Here is a 22218-nt window from a genome sequence, read left to right on the forward strand (position 1 = left end):
AAAGAAAAAAGACAGCCAAAATGGCAGATGGAGAAGGAAAAAGTGGGAAAACAGTCTGAAACAGCCTATGCTAAAGAGATGGAAAAATGGTGGCAACAAGACGAGAACCTTATCAGCGAAGCAGAACTATCGCTGACCCAAGTGCTGCTGAGTGGAGCAAGCTGCGACACGCTCTGAGCCAGACGGGGAAGCGCTGATTGAATCGCCGCCACGAGATCTGAGGTGGGTGACAGAAGAGAGGGACTGCTGCCTGAGCTGCAAGCTCCAAGGAAGACATGGAGCTGCAGTTGTTGACCAGGCAAGCTGCTGCAAGCCGCCACAGGCAGGAGTGATTGGAGCTGCAGTAGCGGGCTCCGGAGGAGAGGCTAGGAGAGGGCCACAGTTGCAGGCTCCGGGGAGGAAGAGCTCAAGGGCAGGAGTGAGCAGAGCCACAGTTGTAGGTTCCGGAGGGGAGGCCTGGAGAGCTGCCATAAACCACCACAAGCTCTGAGGAAGGGGAAGGGCGCAAGGCCTGGAGTAATCGGAGCTGCAGTTGCGGGTTCTGGAGGGGAGGCCAGGCGACTGCAGCTAGATTGGAGCTACTGCTGCGAGCTCCGAAGAGAAGGATGGGGCCAGGGCCAGTAACAAATGGAGCCGCAGGTGCGAGTTCTGAGAGATGGCAGGGGGGATCAGGTCTGAGAAATGGGTGGGAATGGGCAGGAAAGGCCGGGATGGAGGTACCCACCGGCCCTACCAGAGGCCAAACCCGGAGAACCACCCCCGAAAATACAGTAACTTAAAAAAAAAATTGAAAGCACAAGCACAAAAGAAACAACAAATACTAAAGAGGAGCTAACAAGAATGACAAAAAACAAACTCACAGAGAGCTAAGGCTAAAGGATCCAACCTAGGACAAAGGCAGAAATGGAATGGGGTCAAACTGGATGGAGCAGCCGAAGTCTTGACTCCTGCATTCCTACCTTTGGACACTAGGAGGCGCTACTACCCGCCTGATAGTATGATACCTGGGGGAAAGCTGATGCTACAGAAGGCCCGATTCATATAGTGATTTAATGTGAGATGGGTCCTACTTGCATGCCTGTTTAATTCACAGCAATCACATGACGTAGGAGGGAAAGGGAAGGTGTCTCGGTGCTTTCACCTTTTAATCCGCAACAAATTTAATCCAAAAAGGGAAGGAAAACCCATCTGTGCTTTGTATCTCTAGGGCAGCCTTTCCCAACTGGTGTGCCTCCAGATGTTGTTGGACCACAACTCCCATCAGCCTCAGCCATTGGCAATGCTGGCTGAGGCTGATGAGAGTTGTGGTCCAACAACATCTGGAGGCACATTGGTTGGGAAAGGCTGCTCTAGGGGCATGTAGACGCTTAGCTCTGATGCTTTTGTGAGTCCATGCCCACTCCCCCCTCTTCCCTTTGTTATGTCATTTCCTGCTGGCTCCTGTTCTGCAAGCCTGCTGCAAACAAAGCTTTTTTCCCCTTTCCCCCTAACTTGTACAAAAAAAGCATAACACTGTTCAAACAAATATTTGTATTTCTGCTGGATTCTGAAAATACACATAATTAAAATTGAGGATTTTTTCTTTTTTTAATGCAACTTACTCTTGAACAAACAAACTCAGCATGCTCGGTTGCCAAGGTAACCAGAGGAAGTGATAGTTTGACTTTAAGAGGGTGTGGTCATTAGGAAGCTGCGTGATTGACTGTTTCCCTTCAGCATGAATAGAAAACAGTGATTAGAAGGTAGGAAGTGTGATCTTTAAACTCTCATCGTGATGGAAAAAGCTTTGTCTTTAAAAGGGAGTTCAACTCCAGTGTGAATGAGCCTGAAGATGCGAAAAATATTTATTCCTGCTGTCTTTTAAAGATCTGAGTTACAACAGCACCTTCCCACAGCTTATGCCTTTTTGGGTTAAAGTAGCCCATGTGAAAAAAATACCAGGTTACAGTACCAAGAAATATTCAAATACTAGCACTTTCTCTAAGGAGGATTAGTCCAAAGTTCTTCTGTAGACATGAAGATTTGCAACCTCAAGCCCTGACCCCAATTTTAGACCAAAAAATGCCTTAAGGCTCATCAGTAGTGGAGTATGGCAATACAGGAAAACTGTTTTTGCTTTTGATACATGAGAAAAGGACACAAACAAAGAATTAATGTGTGAGTTGCAGGAGCAGCAGGTGGGAAAAAGAATTAATTCTATTTTCCCCAAGTTGTATAATTCAATGTATCATATGCACCCGCTCACTACACCTGACAAACTATTTTGTTTACTCCAATCAGACATATCAGAAGACATAACAGTAATTCCACATGTGCTCAGAACAGCTTTCCTTCTCCCACTTGAGTTACTTACTTCTGCAGAGGTGACGTATGGTACCATTAAAAGACTTCTGTTTTGACACTAACTAGTTTAAAATTCAGGCGTTATGTCACTTCAGAACTAGGCTGGAACATTTACATATCCTCCTGAGCAGCCATTAGAAGAGAATTTTTACGGAGACGTCCTGCCTAGCCCTCAAAAAATTACACAAAGTATTTCTTATTAACAGCACATTGCACCAAGGCTCACTTTCTGTGTAAAAGTTGCTTGAAAATGTATCCATATGGGTGTTGTTCCATGTGGTAAATTGTTCACACACAGCTGCTTACAAGTGCGCTAGCCCTCACAGTAATCTGCCAATAGTGATATCTTTCAGAGGTATAGAAAAAGCAGTGTGGTAAACTTGAAAAAAGTCATGTGGTATTGCATGGTGCATAGATCAGCCCTAAGATGCATGCAGTTTTAAGCAGCCTCCTCTTAGTGGCAGTCTGTACACTTGACTTCCTCAGTACAGTAATACCTCAGTTAACAAATCATCCAGGAAAGAAGCTCCTTTTAAACAAAGACTTTTTTGGGTGTGGGGCATGCACGCTCTGACATAGTCAGAATGTGGCTCCTCGCCTACTGGATTACAGCTGCTGCAGGAAGCTCTCTTACGCATGGCTGGAATGGCACTCCTTGCCAGGTGGCACAGGTGCCTCTGTATTAAATAGTGTTTTAGGTGCCCTGGAAGCACTGTTTACTGCAGACATATCTGCTGGAGTGGGGGTGGCTGAGAGAGAGAGAGACCAAGCACAGGGTGGTGGCGGCTACCCCTTGCCTGCCTGCTCGAGTGTACAGAGAGGAGAACTGTGCTCAAAGCTTTAGATAGCTATAGTAAGATGCTTCATGATATAAGAAAAAAGGCAAGGCAGCCATCCCTGGATGCATTTTGGAAGAAACCTTCAAGTGGTGTGTATGTGAGGCTTACCTGAGCTGGTTGTTCCATTTCAGACATACATACTGTTAGTTTTGAATAAAAAGTTTGCTGAAATATGTTGAACTGCTCTTCTTTTTTGTGGTATAGAAACCTATTCCTATTTTTTCTATGTTATTCCTACTTCTGCTACCAAAGTTTCTGTTAAAGAAGTAATGTCCAAGAATGCATGTACCTTGTTAAACTGAGGTATTATTGTTTTGTCACAACACTCATTAGAGGGAATGAAATATCTTACCTTTTTCTCCTAAATGTATGGCTTGTTCCACTGCAAACTGGCATCTCCGGCTGGTGGTCCTGTCAATAGATCAGATTAATAGTAAGGGACCACAACAGTATCCCTGATCAATATATTTGACAATACCTCTCTCTCAGACCTGCTGCTATATTCATATACAGAAAATAATTGCATTAGCCAGCTAGTTCTGCTAAGTCATTGCACATGAGCATCCAAGAAAAATAGGTACACTAAAATGTATTCAGCATTCCTTCAGTTACATGAACATGTGTTCTTTAAAAGTTATATACAGGAAACTAGTTTAGGTAAGTTTTTTTTTTTTTAAAAAGTAAAGAGTTATTTGCCTTTGTCATCTCCAATGTTGCTTGTATACAAATAAAAACAAGAGGCAGTCCATACTACTTATTTCTGCATGTAGGAGAGGTAAAAGTTTTGTTACCGTTGGCACAGCAATCCTAAAAGGATGAGTCACTGTTATTTTCATTTTGTACATATGGAGCTATAAATGATGGCCATGAACAAGCTACTCTAGCAGATGATCAACTGTTTCCTCAGTTGTGGAATTAAGCAACACACAAGGCAAAAGAGAACAGGCTCTAGAATAAGGGTAGTCAATGTGGTGCCCTCCAACTGTCATCAGCCTGAGCCAATGGTCACGGACAGTGGGAACACCTGGAGAAACATGACATTGACTATCCCTGCTCTACAATGAACTTTTCCAAATGGCAAGTCAACATTCCCATGTTGCCTTAGATACAATTTTAAGAAAAAGAATACCTGCTGAAAGTAAATTCTACATCCATGGGTTCAGAATTATAAGACTGTTCAAACTCTGGGTTAAGCTTCAGGGTAATTTCTTCATTGTGAATCTATATATAAAAAGGAAGACAATAAATAAGCATTTACTATGTTACAGTGCTGAATTCCAAGTTCAACTTTCATTCATTCACTCGTGGCCGAGTAAGATTGTCTTCCAAGATAAGGTCTTTAGTAATGGGTCCGTAAGTGACTGTGGAGGCCAATTCTGGATCCACACAGCCTCCCACAAAGAGGACATAGGTTTCCAGATGGAAGATGGTCGCGATGAGGATGTGTTTGACGTGCCTTCCGCTTAGCTCGTTTGTCTTGTTGGCTCTGTACTCGTGCTTCTTCAAAGTCCATAGTACCTTTGATAATAGCTGACCTCCATTTGGGACGTTCATGGGCCAAGACTTTCCAGTTGTCGATGCTCATGTTACATTTTTTTAGATTTGCTTTAAGAATATCTTTAAACCTCTTTTGCTGTCCACCAATATTCCGTTTTCCATCCTTGTTGGGAGTAAAGTAGCTGCTTTGGAAGATGGTGATCAGGCATTTGAACAACATGGCTGGTCCAGCGAAGTCGATGTTGAAAGATCATTGTTTCAACACTGGTAGTCTTTGCTTCTTCCAAACAGCTAACATTAGTCCATCTGTCTTCCCAAGTAATTTACAGAATTTTCCAGAGGCAGCGTTGGCGCAATCTTTCAAGAAGTTGGGAGTGGTGTTTATAAATGATCCATGTTTCACAGGCATACAGCGACGTCAGTAGAACAATTTCTTTGTAAATAAGCATTTTGGTCTCCCTCCGAATATCCCAATCCTCGAACACTCTACGCTTCATTCAGGAGAATGCGGCACTCACAGAGCTCAGACGATGTTGAATTTCAGCATCGATGTCAGCTTTTACAGAGATGGCTGCCAAGATAGGGGAAATGATCAACGTTCTCCAGCATCACACCATTAAGCTGGATTGATGGTGCTACAGAGGGACTAGTTTGCACCTGCTGATTAAGCACTTTGGTTTTTTAATATTAAGTGAGAGCCCAAGCTTTCCATATGCTTCTGCAAAGACATTTAGGATAGTTTGAAGATCTTTCTCTGAATGTGCGGGGACTACATTATCATCGGCATATTGCACTTTTACGACAGAGGTTGACATTACCTTACTTTTTGCTTTCAGCCTACTGAGATTATTTATTTATTTACTGAATTTCTTAGTCGCCCATCTGGCTGGCTATCCAGCCACTCTGGGCGACGTACAAAATTGGCATACAAATATAATAGACATTAAAAATCTGAAAACTAAAATCTAGCCCACCCCAAAAGCCTGCCTGAAGAGCCAGGTCTTCACAGCCTGGCAGAAACTCATTATAGAGGGGACATGGTGGAGATCATTTGGGAGGGAGTTCCACAGGGTGGGGGCCACAATTGAAAAAGCCCTTTCTCTAGTCCTCACCAGTCTGGCTGTTTTGACTGATGGGATTAAAAAGCTTTCTATCTGTTCGATATATGATTTCTACACCACTAGGACGTTTCCCCTCAATAAGGTGTAGAATCATAGCAATGAAGATAGCAAATAAGGTAGGAGCAATGACACATCCCTGTTTTACGCCTGATCCAACTCTGAATGGATTTTCTGAAAGCCATGGCTATCCAAAATTGTTGTTGTCATGAAGGAGTCGCAAAATACAAATTTATCAGGGCATCCAGTTTTCAGAAAGATGCTCCAGAGAGTGGATCCTTGCAATGATTTTACCTGCGGTAGCAAGAAGAGAGATACCTCGATAGTTCCCACAATCTGTTCTATCACCCTTCTTGAAAAGGGTGATAATTAAAGTCTTCCGGGATCTCCTCCATCCAGATTTTTTCGATGAGATTATGAAGTTCTTGTGTAAATTCAGGCCCACCTTCTTTAAAGACTTCAACAAAGCTAGTGGACCTGATGGGATTCCTGCTGTTCTTCATTTGATTGATGGCTTTACTGACTTCATCCAGATTAGGGGATACTGCAAGTTCGTCAAGTTTGTTGTTGTGGAATATGCGAGAAGACCTCACCAGCCACAATAGAGTTACAATTAAGGAGGTTGTGGTAATTCTCTTTCCAGCGCAGTGCAATAGACTCTTTATCCTTAAGAAGTTTGGTACCATCCATTGAACGTAAGGGATTTGTACTGCAATTTGTTGGACCATAGAAGACCTTTGTGGCATTAAAAAAGCGCCATGCATTGTGAGCATCTGCAGAGTGCTGGATTTCTTGAGCTTTCTTTATCCACCAGGTGTTCTTAAGTTCTCTCGTTCTTCTTTGGACCTCAGCCTTTGCATTGGCATAGATGTTTTTCTTAGCAGCACAGTTAATGTCTTTCTGCCATATCTGCAAGGCTTTCCTTTTCTTGTTGATGACATATTCAATCTCACTATCATTCTCATCAAACCAATCCTGATGTTTCTTAGTTTGGTATCCAACAGTTTGTTCACATGCTGCAATAATGGATGTCTTCAGTTTAATCTAGTGTTCCTCGACATTTTCAGGGAGTTCCGTCGGTAGATGTTTCTTGAGGGTTGTTTGAAAGCAGGCTCGCTTGATAGGATCTTGAAGGGCATGGATGTTCATTTTATGCCATGTATTTCTTCCTTGGAGCCTACGTTGAGGAACAATACAGGCATACCCCGCTTAATGTCGCTTCACTTAACGTCACCTCACTATAACGTGCATGCTCCATATTCCACCGTACCCCACTTTAACCTACGCGCTTCGCAATAACGGACACTGAGGGAACTTGCGTTCCACATGCGTTGCGAAGCGTTGTTGGAGCGATCTGAGCGGAGCGATCTAGCGATCTGAACGGCTGCTGCCTTGGAGACAGAACATTTACATGTAAGCACTTTACTGTAAAGAGCGATTGGAGCTCTGCCTGCCCCGGCAGTGTGTGTGTGTGTGGCACCTCATGCTCTTTAGATCCCCAATTTCATTTTACTGTCCCATTTTATACCTCTCCCTCTCCATTGTCCCATCTGCTTTGCTGTAATTGTTTGTTATAAAAAAATAATAAAAATTCTTTAATCACCCTGATTTCATTTTATACCTCTCCATTGTCCCATTTTATACCTCTCCATTGTCCCATCTTCCTTTCCTGCTTTTCCTCTCTGTCTCTGCCCATCATTAATTCTGGCTTTTGCCACTGCTGGCTTGTGACTCCCAATAGCGTGTGTGTGTGTATTGGTACAGTATTGTTTTCCCTTGCCTTCAGTACTTACTTTATTTTATTTTATGTTTATTTTAGTTATAAATGTGTTATTTACATCAGTTATGCCCATATATGACGATTGCAGTGCAGTACATGCATCGATAAGTGAAAAAAAAGTAGTGATTCACTTTAAGTACATTTTCACTTAAAGTACACGCTCCAGTCCCATTGCGTATGCTAAAGCGGGGTATGCCTGTATTAATGGCTAAAGTGGATCGAATTAATTGGTGATTTCTTCAGCAGTCATCAGTACTCGTCATGGCCCTAGTGAGGAGTACATCATGACAATCTCTGGCATGGACAATTATGTAATCTAGGAGATGTCCGTGTTTTGACCAAGGGTGCTTCCATGATGTTTTAAATTTATTTTTCTGGCAAAAAGTGTGTGTATAACAAGATTGTGCTCTGCACATTTAGTCAGAAGTAGAATTCCATTCAGGTTGCTATTGCCAACTCCTTCTTTCCCAATGGTTTCTGGCCATAAATCGAAATCACACCCAACTCTTGCCATGAAATCGCCCAAGAGGATAATTTTATTCTCCTTAGGTATCTCTGATAAGATGGTGTCCAGCTGGTTATAAAAAGTTTCCTTGATGTCTTCATCAGCATCTAATGTTGGTGCATAAGCACGTAAAATAGTTGCCTGCTGGTTTTTGGCAAGCTTTAACCGGAGAGTTGAGAGTCGTTCATTAACACCAATAGGAACTTCTGACAAGAGCTTCACAAGATTATTTTTAACAGCAAAGCCTGCTCCATGTATTTGTCGTTCTTGTTCAGGCAGTCCTTTCCAAAAGAAGGTATAACCTCCTTTTTCTTCCTTCAGTTGTCCTCCTGCTCTTTGAGTTTCTTGGAGTGCTACTATGTCAATATTAAAATGTCTCAACTTCCTCGCAATGATGGTAGTCCTGCATTCAGGACGTTCACTATCTGTATTGTCCAGCAATACCTGTATATTTCATGTTCCAAAGTTCAACTGTCTTTTGCAACCTCTAAGTAGTGACCCCACTGGACACAGTAATCCAGTCAGGGAGAGAGATGAGGCAGACTATGTTTAGGACAACTTTTCTAGCCCCCTCCCCATATGGGGTGAGCAGAGTGGATCCTGAATAGGACTGCTCAGTCATGGATATAGCTGCTGAATGACTCAACTGCCTCGGTCCTTGAGCCAGGATGACCGAGTCTGTATTCACCGTCCATGTGCCGGTCCACGACTAGGGGCTTCCGGATTTCACAGTCCTGCCCCCATCACCATTCGCCATGGGACTTTTGGTTTGGTTGGAAGACTCCTGTGCATGAATTTGTTTTATGTGGGGAGATCGGCGCACAACGATCAACACACAATCTTGACAGAAAAAGGCTTTGATCCAATGGCATGGATACCACGATGATTGGAAGTCTTTTATCTGTTGCAGCCTTCATCCGCCTTCACAGCCGTTGTAACATAAGCATTGTTATCCTCCGCCTGTTCTGCCGTTGAGGACATTCTTTGTCTGGTTCCTCTCCCTTGACCTTACCGCCATGGGTGACCCTGCTGAGAGTACATGACTCCCGACGGCATCGCTCATAGGGTTCACTGGAACACACAAATCCACTCACCACTACGTGACGATCCAGTGACTATATGACAACAGCAATTTTTATGTTTCTGAGAAGTGTTTTAACAGAAATTGCATTTAATTGTTAAAGTTTACAGAGATCATGAGCACTTAACATATCTAAAGGGTTTTGATATAAAACCATTCAAAAATTACCAGCAGTGGAATATTTCTTACACCCAGTTTTCTTTAGAAATCTTTGGCTGAAATCTGATGAATACTTATCTAGAAGTAAGCCTCACTAAACACAACAGGACTGACTTCTGAGTAAGTATGAATAGGATTCCACTGTTAAATGAAAACACACAAAGTCAATTAAAGCAAAACAACTAGGAAGCTTACCTCAGAGATATGCGCACTGTACTGGATCATCTGTTGCAAGTAGTCTTGGGTTTTTAATATCACTCTGTCACCTGATTTAGAAGACATTTATTAGGTTTTTTTGTCCTGTACAAATTACAGCCATTAGGTGACCATCTTGTAACTAGGGAATTGAATGAAAAGATCTTTTACTATATCATAGACAACATGACCAGCACAGTACTGTTATGAAATATCCTCCTTAGGAAAGACTCCAGGAATTATGATGATTTGTGGTTCAAAAACTTTCCCATCTGCAGAATTTTAATGACAGTGATATTGAGCTTTACATATCCTACTTATTCTGCCTATCTCTGAATTTTTCTTGGAAAATAAATCATGGGAAATAAAATGAAAACAGATAGGTACTGCATGTTAAGTGCTGAGTATCTGGGATCTTTGATCAAAGTTGTTCTGTTTAAAATGAAAAGAAAAGGCTTTAGGTTTATATGAACATAGTATACGTTTTAGATTGGAAGATAGAAGAAACTAAAGTTTTTTACCTGGTGTGACCATTGCCAAAATCAGGATCACTTAAAGCTGTTCAAAGGAAAAAAACACCAATCTGCTGGCCACGCAACATTGTGTTTAAGAAAACAGAAAACCCTGCACCTGGACATAAAGAAGGACGACCCTCTATAATTCCTGGCACTTCAAGTACTAAGAAATTTCCATTCTTTTCCAAGGTGACTCCACACATAGAGAAATCCTTCATTTCCATCTCTTCATGGATTTCCTCAAGCCACAGTAGAGTAGAAAATTTTGCTTTATAATTAGCTAGAGTCAAGCCCTGAAATGAAAGAAGCTTTATGACATCATTTATATTATAGAACCATTAGAGCTCTCAAGAACTCATGAAGGGCATCGAGCTCTGAACTCACAGTAATAAGATATTGCTTTCAGGAAAGCCACAACATACATCAATTTATCTGTGAGCATCTCTCAAAGTAATTATTTAACACATTTATATCCCACCTTCCATCATATAACTCAGGTGTGGGGACCTTTAGCCCTCCAGGTGTTGCTGAACTACAATTTCCATCATTCCCAGCGAGCATGACCAATGATCAAGGATGGTAGGAGTTGTAGTTCAACAACATCTGGAGGGCCAAAGGTTCCCCACCTCTGATATAACCGATCCTAGTACATAGGGGTTCCCAGGCAGTCAGCCATCCAGGTATTGACCAGACTCAGACCTGCTTAGATTTAGCAAGCTGGTGACCTCAGACCATGTCCTGGGATAAGTTTAAGATAATCACCATGTAATAAATGGGGGCAAGCAGCTCATTTAGAGCTGGGATGGTCAGAAGGTAGATCTGGATCTACTCTACTGTTAGATCTCTGGGTGGTTTGAGTAGGTCAGCAAGGATTTCCAACTCTCAACTGTTAATCAATAGCAACAATACATACACCCCCATTATACTGTTAAAATAAAGTTTAGGGTAACTACAAGTGGATTTTTGTGCATGTAGAAGGACTACAAGCTCCATTCAGTTCTGGTACGTAACAAATTCTTGGGCTCAGAATTATTTAATCGTAAGTCTTTTGTACCAGGCTCTGGTTGGTGGATCTCTGGGTTAGTAAAAATGAAAGTAGATCGTTCAAATCTGAAGCCTGCCCACTCCTGATTTAGAGGGAAATTGAATACATGGTCCAAAGTGTTTTTTTTAATCTTTAAAGTCCATATGAAAAGCATTTACTATGGAAGGAAAGATATAGCAAGTAAATTTGTTCTATTGACTGCTACAAGAGATGATGGTTATATATATATCACTCATCCAATCATTTGGAGATAGAACCCTGAATCTCACAGAATGGATTGAGTTGATTGCCATACATTAGTCTAGTGAGAATTTTGGAATGACAATGCAGATGCTTCCTTGAGAACACAACAAAAAGCTGAAGCTAAGCACGGCCAGGTCCGGTCAGTGCCTGGATGGGAGATTGCCTGGGAATCATATGTAAACTACCTTGGGTTTCTATGATGAAAAGAAAGGTGGTGCATAAATGTAATAAACAAACAAACATATAAAAGACATATTTGTTTATATGCATTTATAGACCCCACCCCACAATGTGGTCCCAGGGCAGGTTACAGACAACTCTATACAACAAGTAAACCATGCAATATATTACTAGACCACAAGTTAAACAAAATCAACAAGAAGAACTGGTCTTCAATTATTATGGTAAGGACAGAAGTGAGCCATAAATGCCCAGAATATGACTAAGTTTGGATATCATCCAAACACTCATTTAATAAGAGTCTGGAATTCACTTTATATAACTGAACTTGTGCATCTAAGATTTCAAAAAGGGAGAGAAAATTAGACAATTTAAGTTATTTTGACAAGTTATTTTGAGAAACTAGAATCTGTTACTTAGCAAATCAGTCTGAGCCGTTAACGTGAGAATTAGTATTATGTATATTGATATAAACAAGTCAGGGGACTGAAGAAGACCTGCCCTGGAAGTGAGTATCTGAGCATCTGGGTGCTTGCTGTTTGCTCATTTGGGGTGCTGTCTCTAAAGACATCTGAAGTCCCTGGTAAGTGCTGCAAGGACTGGGACCCCCTGCCTGATCCTGGCTCCAGAGAAAGGCTGCAGTTAATCTTGCAGCCTCTTGCATCAGCTGCTGGCTGGGTCAGGAGGTATAAAAGCTCAGCTGCCCTTGGGCGGCGGGAATGCTGTCAGCGGGGTTGCCACTGAAGGGGCGACACCAAAGGGTGTTACCCCTTGGGGAGTCCCGAGAGTGAGGGCGCTATCCTCCTTCTATTACCTTTTTGTTTGGTTGTTTGTTTTATAATTTTCTGTTAAACCAATCTAGAGGAGATTGGCGGTAGGGAGGTCATGTGGTGCATGTGTAGTTTCTGCACAGGGTGACCTGTGCAGTGAACTGAATGGTAGAAGAAAGTCACCAGATGCCTTCAGACTGAGAGTCTGTAACTGGAAGAAGGCTGGCCCTCCCCGGGTGTGAGACAGGAGGGGGAGTAGATGGGCCCTATATGAAAAAGTTTGAATGGGTATGAATATTCCCAATTCTCGCAAAGGCTTTTTGGGATAATTGGCTCCGGCAGGCTTTGTTGGTGGGCTCGTGTTGGGTCCATATCAGGTGTTTAGGAGGAGTCTTAGTACGGAGAAACATGGGTGATGCCACCCCAATTTCAGTGATCACAAGTAGAATATAGCCACGGGGTTGTGGTGAATGACCACAGAAGATGAGGGCAAGGCTATCTGCGCCTTGTTCCTTGCTGCCACTCCTCTCATGGATGGGTTCCTCGTTGCTTATCTGCTGCGTCCACTGGCCTGTGTGTGTTGTTTAACACCAGATTGGTACACAATAAGACCACTCTCATCCATTATTTGATCGTGGATGGTGCTGATTTGGTGTGCATTACTGAGACCTGGGTGGGTGATCTGGGAGAAGTTGATCTGACCCAGCTTTGCCCACCTGGATACTCAGTGCAACACCAGCACAGGCTGCAGGGACGGGGGGAGGAGTTGCTGTGGTCTACAGAACTTCCATCTCTGTCACCAGGAAACCACGCTGTCTTGGAGCTGGCTGTGAGTGCCTGCACCTGGTGTCCAGCCAATGAAACAGTAAATGAGAGTTGCTGCTGGTGTACCGTCCACTCTGCTGCCTGGCAGCTTCTCTGACTGAGCTGGCAGAGACCATCTCGGCTATGGTGTTGGAGAAGCCCAGAACGATAGTGCTGGGTGATTTCAATGTCCATGCTGAGGCTGCCTCTAGTGTTTCGGCTCAGGACTTTATGATCTCCATGACAACCATGGGGTTGTCTCAAGTTGTCACTGGCCTGATGCATAGGGCAGGGCACACCCTCGACTTGGTTTTTGCTCCAGATGGAGGAAGGGGTGGTCTAGAGATAGGGAGGGTGGATGCCCCCCCATTGTCATGGTCAGACCACTTCTTGGTGAAGTTTAGACTTATGGCTCCGATCCTTCCCTGCAGGGGGGATGGACAGATTAAGATGGTCCACCCCCGGAGATTTAATGGAATCCACAGGATTCCTGAATGCCCTGGAGGAGTTCCCAGTAGATAGAGCAGGTGACCCTGTTGAAGCCCTTGTCACACTGTGGAACAGAGAGGTGCGTCGGGCTCTTGACACGGTTGCTCCTGAGCGCCCTCTCCGGATTGTGGAGCCCAGTTTGCACCTTGGTATACCAGTGAGCTAAGGGCAATGAAACAGGCTGGACAATGGCTAGAGCACAAGTGGCGAAATAAATGCTCCGAGGCTGATCGAGCGTGAGTAAAACATAACCATGCATACTGTGTGGCAGTGAGGGTGGCAAAGAAGGTCCACTTCTCTGCCTCCATTGGACCCTCAAGTAGGCGTCCAGTGGAGCTGTTCCGTATTGTCAGGAGTCTGTTGACATCAACTCCAGAAAATGTTTTAGAACCTTCGGAGGCCCACTGTGAATTGTTTGCAAGGCACTTTGAGGGTAAAGTTGCTCACTTCTATAGCAATCTTGATGCCCCATCCACATCTACTGTAGTCCCCAATGAGGTGTCCAGTGCAACGTCTGCTGCAACTTCTTGGGAAAGGTTTCAGCTGATGCAGCCCGATGACAAGGTGCTTGCGATGATGCAGCCAGCAACGTGTCCTCTCGACCCTTGCCCTTCTTGGCTTATTAAAGCTTGCCAAAGAGGTTTGATCGAGTGGATCCAGAGTGTGGTCAATGCAATACTGTGGGAGGGAGTGGTTCCAGCCGCCTTGAAAGAGGTGATGATCTGACCACTCCTGAAAAAGCCCACCCTGGACCCATTGGTTTGTGACAACTACCAACCGGTTGCAAATACCCCCTTTTTAGGGAAGGTGATTGAGAGGGTTGTGGCACAGCAATTGCAAGCACTTTCGGATGAAATAGATTATCTCGACCCATCCCAGTCTGGGTTCAGGCCTGGTTATGGGACTGAATCTGCCTTGGTTGCCTTGATGGATGACCTTTATCGGGAGAAGGGCAGGGGGAGTGCAACCCTGTTACTCTGACTTGATCTCTCAGTGGCTTTTGATACCATTCACCATGGTATCCTTCTGGACCAACTTGGTGAGATGGGTATTAGAGGCACTATTTTACAGTGGTTCCTATCTCCACGGTCGTTCTCAGATAATAGCATTGGGTGATTGTCTTTTGGCCCCCTGCCAGTTGTGCTGTGGGGTGCCGCAGGGTACCATCTTGTCCCCCATGCTGTTTAACATCTATATGAAGCCCATGGGAGTGGTCATCAGCTTTGGGTCAAGGTGTCAGCAGTATGATGACACCCAGCTCTATTTCTCCGTAACATCTGAATTAGAGAGGCCGTGCAAGCCCTGGACCGCTGCCTGGACTTGGTGGTGGACTGGATGAGGGCCAATAAACTGAGTCTGAATCCTAGCAAGATGGAGGCGCTGTGGGTTGGTGGTTCCTGAGTTCGGATGATTGTTCAGTTGCCTTCTTTGGATGGGGTTGTACTCTCTCTGAAAGAGCAGGTTTGTAGTCTGGGGGTGCTTCTGCATCCATCTTTGTCGCTAGAAGCCCAGGTGACCTCCGTGGCTAGGAGTGCCTTTTACCAGCTTTGGCTGGTAAGACAGCTGCGGCCGTTTCTGGACCGGGATAGCCTAACCACTGTTGTCCACCTTCTTGACCATCTTACCTTTTATATATTCAGTCGATCACTGAGCTCTGCAGATGAGGGCCTCCTGCAGATACCATCTTATCAGGAGGTCCGTTAAGCACAACATAGGAAACAGACCTTTAGTGTGGTGGCACCTGCCCTGTGGAATTCCCTCCCAGACAGGCACCATCTCTGTTATTTTTTGGTGCCTATTGAAGAGTTTCCTTTTTCAACAAGCCTTTTAAGTTAAGACCTGTCCCAGTCTGCCTCTGTGGTGGAATTGCTTTTAATATGTTTTTTTAAAAAACCTTCTTTCCCCTAAACATGTTTTTTAACCCTTTGTATTTAAGATGATTTTAAAGCTTTTTAAAGAATGTTTTTAAAGTTGTTTTGTTTCAATGTATTTTAAGGTCTGTTTTTATGATGTTTTAAAGTGTTTTTACTGCTCTTGTTTGCCGCCCTGGGCTCCTGCTGGGAGGAAAGGTGGGATATAAATTAAATAATAATAAAATTTATCTATAATGCATAAATAAAAATAGTGGTTCAGAGAAATACAGGTAAGAGAGCCTTTTATATAGTTGAAGAACAGCATTCCAACTCAGTGACTGATGTCTATGCAGTGCAAGGTTTTTCTAACAGGAGAGCAAAGTGTGTTCACACAACTCTTTCTCCCCACCCAACTTCTAAGCTTGGAAAGCGCCGAATGTGCCATGGGCTTCTGCATCCCTTCACTGTGCGTAAGGTCTATTGCCTGAACCAGGTAGGGCACTGTGGTGTTGGGAGGTGGGGAGGAGGACTTGATCTGACTTGGACCTGTTCAGACAAGTACTTTTGAGGGACAGAGAAAGCCTATACTTGTGTTTCTGGGCTTTTATACCAAGAGGCTCTGCTTTTTAGTTGAAGACTGCTCCTTTAAACCAAGTTCTAAAACTCTAGAGCATAGGTTTTTCTCCCCCTTCATGAGACCCTTCTGAAGTCTTACTCCGTTTATGCCAGCACTTTAGCAGAGCATTCTTGGAAGCAAAGCTTCAAGAAAGCTCTGAAGTAATACACCTCTGCTGCCACCTTTTCCATGTGTCCATCCTTTGCCTAGGAACAGAAAAGTCCTGTTGAATCAGACCAGAGATATATCAACCCGGTGCCTCTGGAAAGCCCACAAGCAGAGCATGAGGGCACTACTACTCTCTTCCTGCCATCACTCTCCACAATTAGTAGAAGAGGTATATTACACAGTCCCAGTGTAACATGCTTCTGCAATCATATTTCAAGTTTTTCAAGTATTGCTGTACTCCGGGGGTGGGGAACCCGTGGACCTCCAAGCTGTTGCTAGATTCCCCAACAGTTATGTGCCCCTGCCAGCATGACCAATTATCAGGGGCAACGAAGTCCCACAACATCTGGGAGTCACAGATCCCCCACCCGTTATACTCCTAGATTTCTTATCTGATCCAAACCTTATAGAATTCTGTTGGTAGTGAAGACAAGTACATTCCAGATCTAATCATTATTGCTGATAAGGGTATTATATAGAGATAACTGTAGCTGCCTGAATTATGTATGTGTTATCTTTGCTATATTATCATCATCCTACCTCTCCAAGACGTGGTTGAAAAATCAGTACATCCATTTTCTTTTCCACACATTTCCTTAATCTATCTGGAATAGGGTATTGGGGAATGAAGCTTGGTAGTTGTCTCCTTGAGTTTCTAAGGTATTAGAAAATCATAGTGGCAGTTAATTTTCAGGATACAAAAGTAATTCTTGCATATTAGAAGTCAACCAGTTAGAATGGGCCTTCATTTGACAGAATTAGGAGAAAATTATCAACCACAATTTGCTAGGGACTAGACACTGACCTGACAGCATGCTAGGCATATATAATTACTGTGAGCTAGATGTTAGATTCTTTGTTAATGCAACTGACCATTTCAGACAAAGACAAAATGTCCTAGAAGGCCTCCTGGCTGCTGCAGTTGGTCCAAAATGTGGTAACCTAGTTGTATACGGAAATGGTCTGCAAAGACTATGTAACACCTTATTTAAAAAGCTACTTGGAGAAAGACCAATACCTGTATCCAATGAAGTCATCCCATTAGTGCAAGGACTTCTACCTGTGAAGTGGGGAGGGTTGGGGAAAAACCCCAGAACAGATTTGGGAGAGACCATGGGAAGATGGAGGGGAAGCCCTGTTTGCTAGCAGAAGTCCTTGCACTAATGGGACAACTTCATTGGATTAAATCCTCAGTAAAGTGCTATACAAGAGGGCACATGCCTCTGCAAAGATTGAACTGAACATGCCAGAACATGCCACCTTGAAATATTGGAAATCTGCTGCTAATACAGATTTGTATCATGTCTGGAGCTGCTAACATAAATTTGTAGCATGCCTAGTAGTTCTGTTCTAAGATTCAAGTTGAATGGGCACAGGTAGTCCAGACAATATTTTGGGACACTAATCTTCCATTTCTTCTCCAAAGAAAGAGAAACAAAGTATTCAAGATTGCAAGAATTATTAACACTGATTTCATGAAGAAATGCGCAGTTTGAACAGACTGCCTCCCAATCCACCCGAAGTAGCATCCTTTGATTGCGATTTAGAATGAAGGTTAGGTCACGGGAAGATTAAAAATCCTATTGTATTTATGAAATAAATTCTTAGTCATGAACATTTGTAACCAAGGAAGAGCTGTTACCCAGTCCCAGCCACAATTCAACTGCCGCTTTTAATCTTTAAAACTCTAAACGAAGGGCTCCACAACAGCAGAGGGTACGTCTTCTCTGAGACGAGCCCCAGCCCCCATTTTCTCAGCTTGCAAAACTAAGCTAATGGCCATAAGTGCCAGGGACCTCTCAGTTGTGACACCAAATCCCTCCCTCCCTCCCTCGGGAAGCCTGTCAGGTCCACTCACAGTTGAGTTGTAGGCGATTTCAGAGAACCTTTTAATCTGAATCCACGGCTGTGGGCTGTTGTCCTACTGTCCTGTTCTACTGCAGTTTATAGTTTTACTGCTTTATGATATTCAATTTAAAATGATTTTACTGTTGTGTATGTATGTCCGCATGCATGTATGTGTTTTATACCATTAGCCACATTGAAGGTCACATGGTTGCCATTAGTCCTCCCCACCCCCCCCAATCCTGTTACGGGACTCAGGGTGGGAGCAAGGAAAAGAGGCTAGTCCTTGTTTCATTTCCAGCAAGGATTTGGGAGAAGGCAGAAGGAGCACAAAATTTTTACACTGCTCGTTTCCCCCAAAGCCAGCATAAAGGAGAGACCTTTCTCTTCTGCACACTCTGCAGTTTGGAGACAACTTGTGGAGCCCTGGATGCAAGGCATGTCCATGCTTTTGTCCATTCATTTTATTTCTATTTTACCTAAGCCAATAACTATTCAGAAATAATTCATTCAGATTTAGATTAAAATCATCTCTCAATAGAAAAATGTGGTGCCTCCATACCAAACAGCAGGGCAGCAGGCCTCCTATTGACAAAACAAGAATTGCGCCATACTTCAAGACTCTCCAGGTATGCAGTAAAGAAGCAGTTAAAAAAAACCCAACCCCTTTCCAACAAAACCCTCCTGTAGAAATATTGCATTAAAAGCCCCATTGGTGCGGGGGTAAAAAAGGATGTTAAGGGATTCCTCTCCCATTCAACAAAAAGGGGGAATGAGAGGAAGAAGTCTCACACTCAAGCAAGGGGAAGCGTGCAGTGAAATCTCCCTCGCTGCACTGCTCAGGTTAGTGGCTGTCTGTGAAACCTGCTGGGCCAACAGCTGCTTCACCCTTCCAGAAAGAACTCTATTGCAACTGTCAGTTGTCCTGCAACCGAAAAGAGGGCAAAAGCAGCCCAGCTATTGACTAGGGGAACAGTAAGAGCTGCTGGAGATTGTACCCCTTTTCTCCCATGGGATACAATAGGGTGGGTTGGGGAACCTCTGGCCTGTGGGCAAATCAGGGCCCTTCAGGAAGTCACATTTGGCCCCTCTCCCAAAGGCCATTTTTCTCAAACCACACTTACCCACCCATTAGCTGGTGTCGTTAGAACCATCAGCTGATGAGCAGGAAGTCATGGCTTAATACTGCACTGGCTCTGCAACTGTGTTCCCACCAGGAACAAAATTATGCAGCCAAGGGAGCCAGGTTTAATCAGATGAGTGGAGATTAAAATCCCTGTGCAAAAAAGCCCTTTGAAGTAGTGGCGCAAGCCACTTCAAAAGGGCGTCTGCAAAGTCTTTAAGATGGCTCCTGCACTCCTGCTTGCGCAAAAAGGAGTGTGGGGGGGGGGACTATCAAAGCCTTTTATAATCTCCTCACACTTTCTTTTTAAGTCCTGAGATTCCGATTTAAAGGGGATGTTGGGGAGAGACCTGCAAAAAAACTCTTCAAATTCTTTCCTTTTAAGTTTCCGACTTGAAAGAGGCTGTTGCAAGCCTCTCCAAAAGAAAAGTGCGGGAAGATTTGGAAAAGGCTTTTGTGAGTCTCCACCTTTCCCTTTAAGTCTCCAATCTCTGAGATTTTAAAAGAAAAGCACAAGGGATTTTGACAGGCGGTCATTTCCACCCACCTGTCAAATTCGGCCTGTGAAGCAGATCCTGAAAAAGATCTGGCCCATAGATAGAATTAGCTTTGGATGTGAACTAAATCAAATTTTTCCTCCATCCTTACTTGGCAGTACCTTTTCAATTCTGGTAAAACCACCGTTACCCTGTTGTTATGGAAGTCAGAAGTGATTTGATGTTTTCTTGGGGAAAAAGGCTTGGTGGCTGCTATTAGTAACTCCTCTTCTGTTTCTATAGTTGCTTCAATGTAGCGACCAATAACGCAGTCAGAAAAGCAGAGCAACAAGAGTTCTTTGCAGTGGCCAGGGTTCCTTTATAGGAATAAAACTAAGGTAAGAATTTAATTAAAGCCATAAACAAGACAAAGCATTACAGAAAGACCTTTTTTTAGTCCATGCCATGCCAGTGAACAAGACAGCCAAGCAAAATATCTGAGCAGTCTTCTGCTTTTTTGGTACACAGCAGACTTGGAGGTTGGAAGATGAACATGGGAGTGATCGACAGAGGGAAACGGTGTGTACATATGCATGGGACAATGCTTGTGAATGAAGGGAAAATAAGACTGGCAACTTATCACTCTGATTGTAAATTGTTGGGATCCAGAAAGTGCAAAACTAGGGCTGGTCATCATCAGTCATGACAGTGAAAAATGGTTCAGGTGACTGAAAGAGAAGGGATTGTCTCTCTACTAATGAGTGTACACCAATAACTGCTGTTCTAGAAGCCTGTCCCTATTGCAGTGGTTCTCAGACCTTTTTGGTTCACGGCGCACTGTAAAACATAAAAAATTTCTGGCGCACTTTGTGTACAAAATTAAAAATATATTAATATATTTAATAAAAATAACTTAAACTATAGAAAACTATTGCTTACCCTATACAAATGGGGTTCTTCTCATTTTTAAAATATACTTTCATAATACTTGAGGCACACCTAGCCACCTCATAGGGTGCACCAGTGTGCCTGGGCGCACCGTTTGAGAATCACCGCCCTATTGTAAGCCACAAGTGTCATTGAATCTGTTCTATCATCTGCTTCCCCTTTCTTTGCCACTGCTGTGCCCATTTATTCTGCCTATTTTGCTCTTATTCTTATCAAGCAAGTTTCTACACCCATCCTCTTTGCCTGCCACTGACTCAGGTGTTCTGGTGTCATAGCCTCTAATGTCAGGGAGCCATGGTCAGTATCAGGCTGGCCATATATCAGGCTGCTTTAATCAGTATGGAAACATTTAATTACAAATTCTTTCAACCATTGCCTTGTTGGTGCAACCACCTGAACAGTAAGACATTTGCTGCAAAGACAAAATTCCCTGCTTATAAACTAGGATTAATTCAGCTGCTGTTCTGAGTAATTGGTGAATACCCCAGAGAGCTAGAATTCCATCTTGGGTGACAGCTACTTCCCTGATGAGATCAACTGCTAATTAGGTGGTTCCATTCCACACTGCAGATAACCCTCACTTCCCTTTGCCAAATGTCTGGGCGAGGGGGAGGGATGTGAAAGCATAAATATTGCATAGATGTATCTGTTCTTAGACAGCCAGATCTTCTTCAAGTCAAAAACTCACGAAAGCTGTGTCATAGCTGGGGATTAAGCATTATTGTTACTAGATCGCACATTCTACTGCAGTTCCTTTTGGCTATCCATTAGTTTTCTGGCCATCAATACAGAAGACCATAAACTGCTGTTTTGTGAAAATTTAAAACAGCAGGATAAAGAACACATACTTACTTTGCAGTGCATACAATTACTATAGAAATCTTTCTCCCAGGAGGCAGAGAGATATCCCTGTTGGGTTCTGCTGTTTTCTCTTCTCCAGTTTCTTTTTGCTCTTCTTCTGGTTTTTCAGGTTGTCCAAGGGTAACAGAGCTGTCACGGTCTCCAGGATTGTTTAGATCCACAGGATGAACTTCTACAGAAGGAAACACCACATTAAACTATTTTAATTACACAAAGCATAACATGTTAGAGGTTCAATCAAAGACAAAAAGAAGAATGAGCCATACATGATGTGTGAATATGCTCTGATATTTACCTGAAGTAGCTCCTTTAGGGACAGCAGTTGATGCTAAGGATGCTGAAGAACTCTTCTGACTTGGCACCTGAAGACAAAATTGCTTCTCTTTATCCCAGCCACCTAATTTGCAGCTAATTAAATAATGTGCTGCTTTTCCTTTATTCCTTTAAAAAAAAAGGGGGGGACATTATCAACACAATCAAACCTTAATTTTCATAGATATTCATGGAACTTCCAGGTAAAAGTTGCAACTTACTCTATCCAGATTTCCTTGCTTTTACTCATCCCCAATTTGAGTTTTCCAAAGTTCGTTGTTTTAGACACTTCAAGCCCTCCTTTGTCTTTCATTAAATTTTCACATGACTCATCCGAGTTGATTCCATTGGTTAAAGATGGCCTTTAAGAGTTCAAAATTAGAAACTGTGCTGCATCAGAACTATCCATATACAATTATGTAATAAAACTCATCCAATTAGTTTCTACCACGT

At 43.2% G+C, this 22218-nt stretch overlaps 1 protein-coding gene across 2 annotated transcripts in view; it reads right to left on the reverse strand.

The window, feature by feature from the left end:
• The window catches only part of MOV10L1 (Mov10 like RNA helicase 1), a 65953-nt gene that overhangs the window by 30307 nt on the left and 13428 nt on the right, over window positions 1-22218 (reverse strand). The window contains exons 6-14 of one of the 2 annotated variants that reach the window (XM_061640225.1): window positions 21987-22127; window positions 21749-21894; window positions 21445-21625; window positions 19827-20021; window positions 16741-16855; window positions 10148-10325; window positions 9518-9588; window positions 4312-4403; window positions 3535-3593 (exon numbers count right to left, since the gene is read on the reverse strand). In XM_061640225.1, the coding sequence (XP_061496209.1) occupies window positions 3535-3593; window positions 4312-4403; window positions 9518-9588; window positions 10148-10325; window positions 16741-16855; window positions 19827-20021; window positions 21445-21625; window positions 21749-21894; window positions 21987-22127 (1178 nt within the window). The remainder of the gene's footprint in view (window positions 1-3534; window positions 3594-4311; window positions 4404-9517; window positions 9589-10147; window positions 10326-16740; window positions 16856-19826; window positions 20022-21444; window positions 21626-21748; window positions 21895-21986; window positions 22128-22218) is intronic. The other variant, XM_061640226.1, reaches the window with a different exon arrangement.

Source organism: Rhineura floridana, chromosome 8, assembly GCF_030035675.1.
Source record: "Rhineura floridana isolate rRhiFlo1 chromosome 8, rRhiFlo1.hap2, whole genome shotgun sequence".
NCBI classification, from domain to species: Eukaryota; Metazoa; Chordata; class Lepidosauria; order Squamata; family Rhineuridae; genus Rhineura; species Rhineura floridana.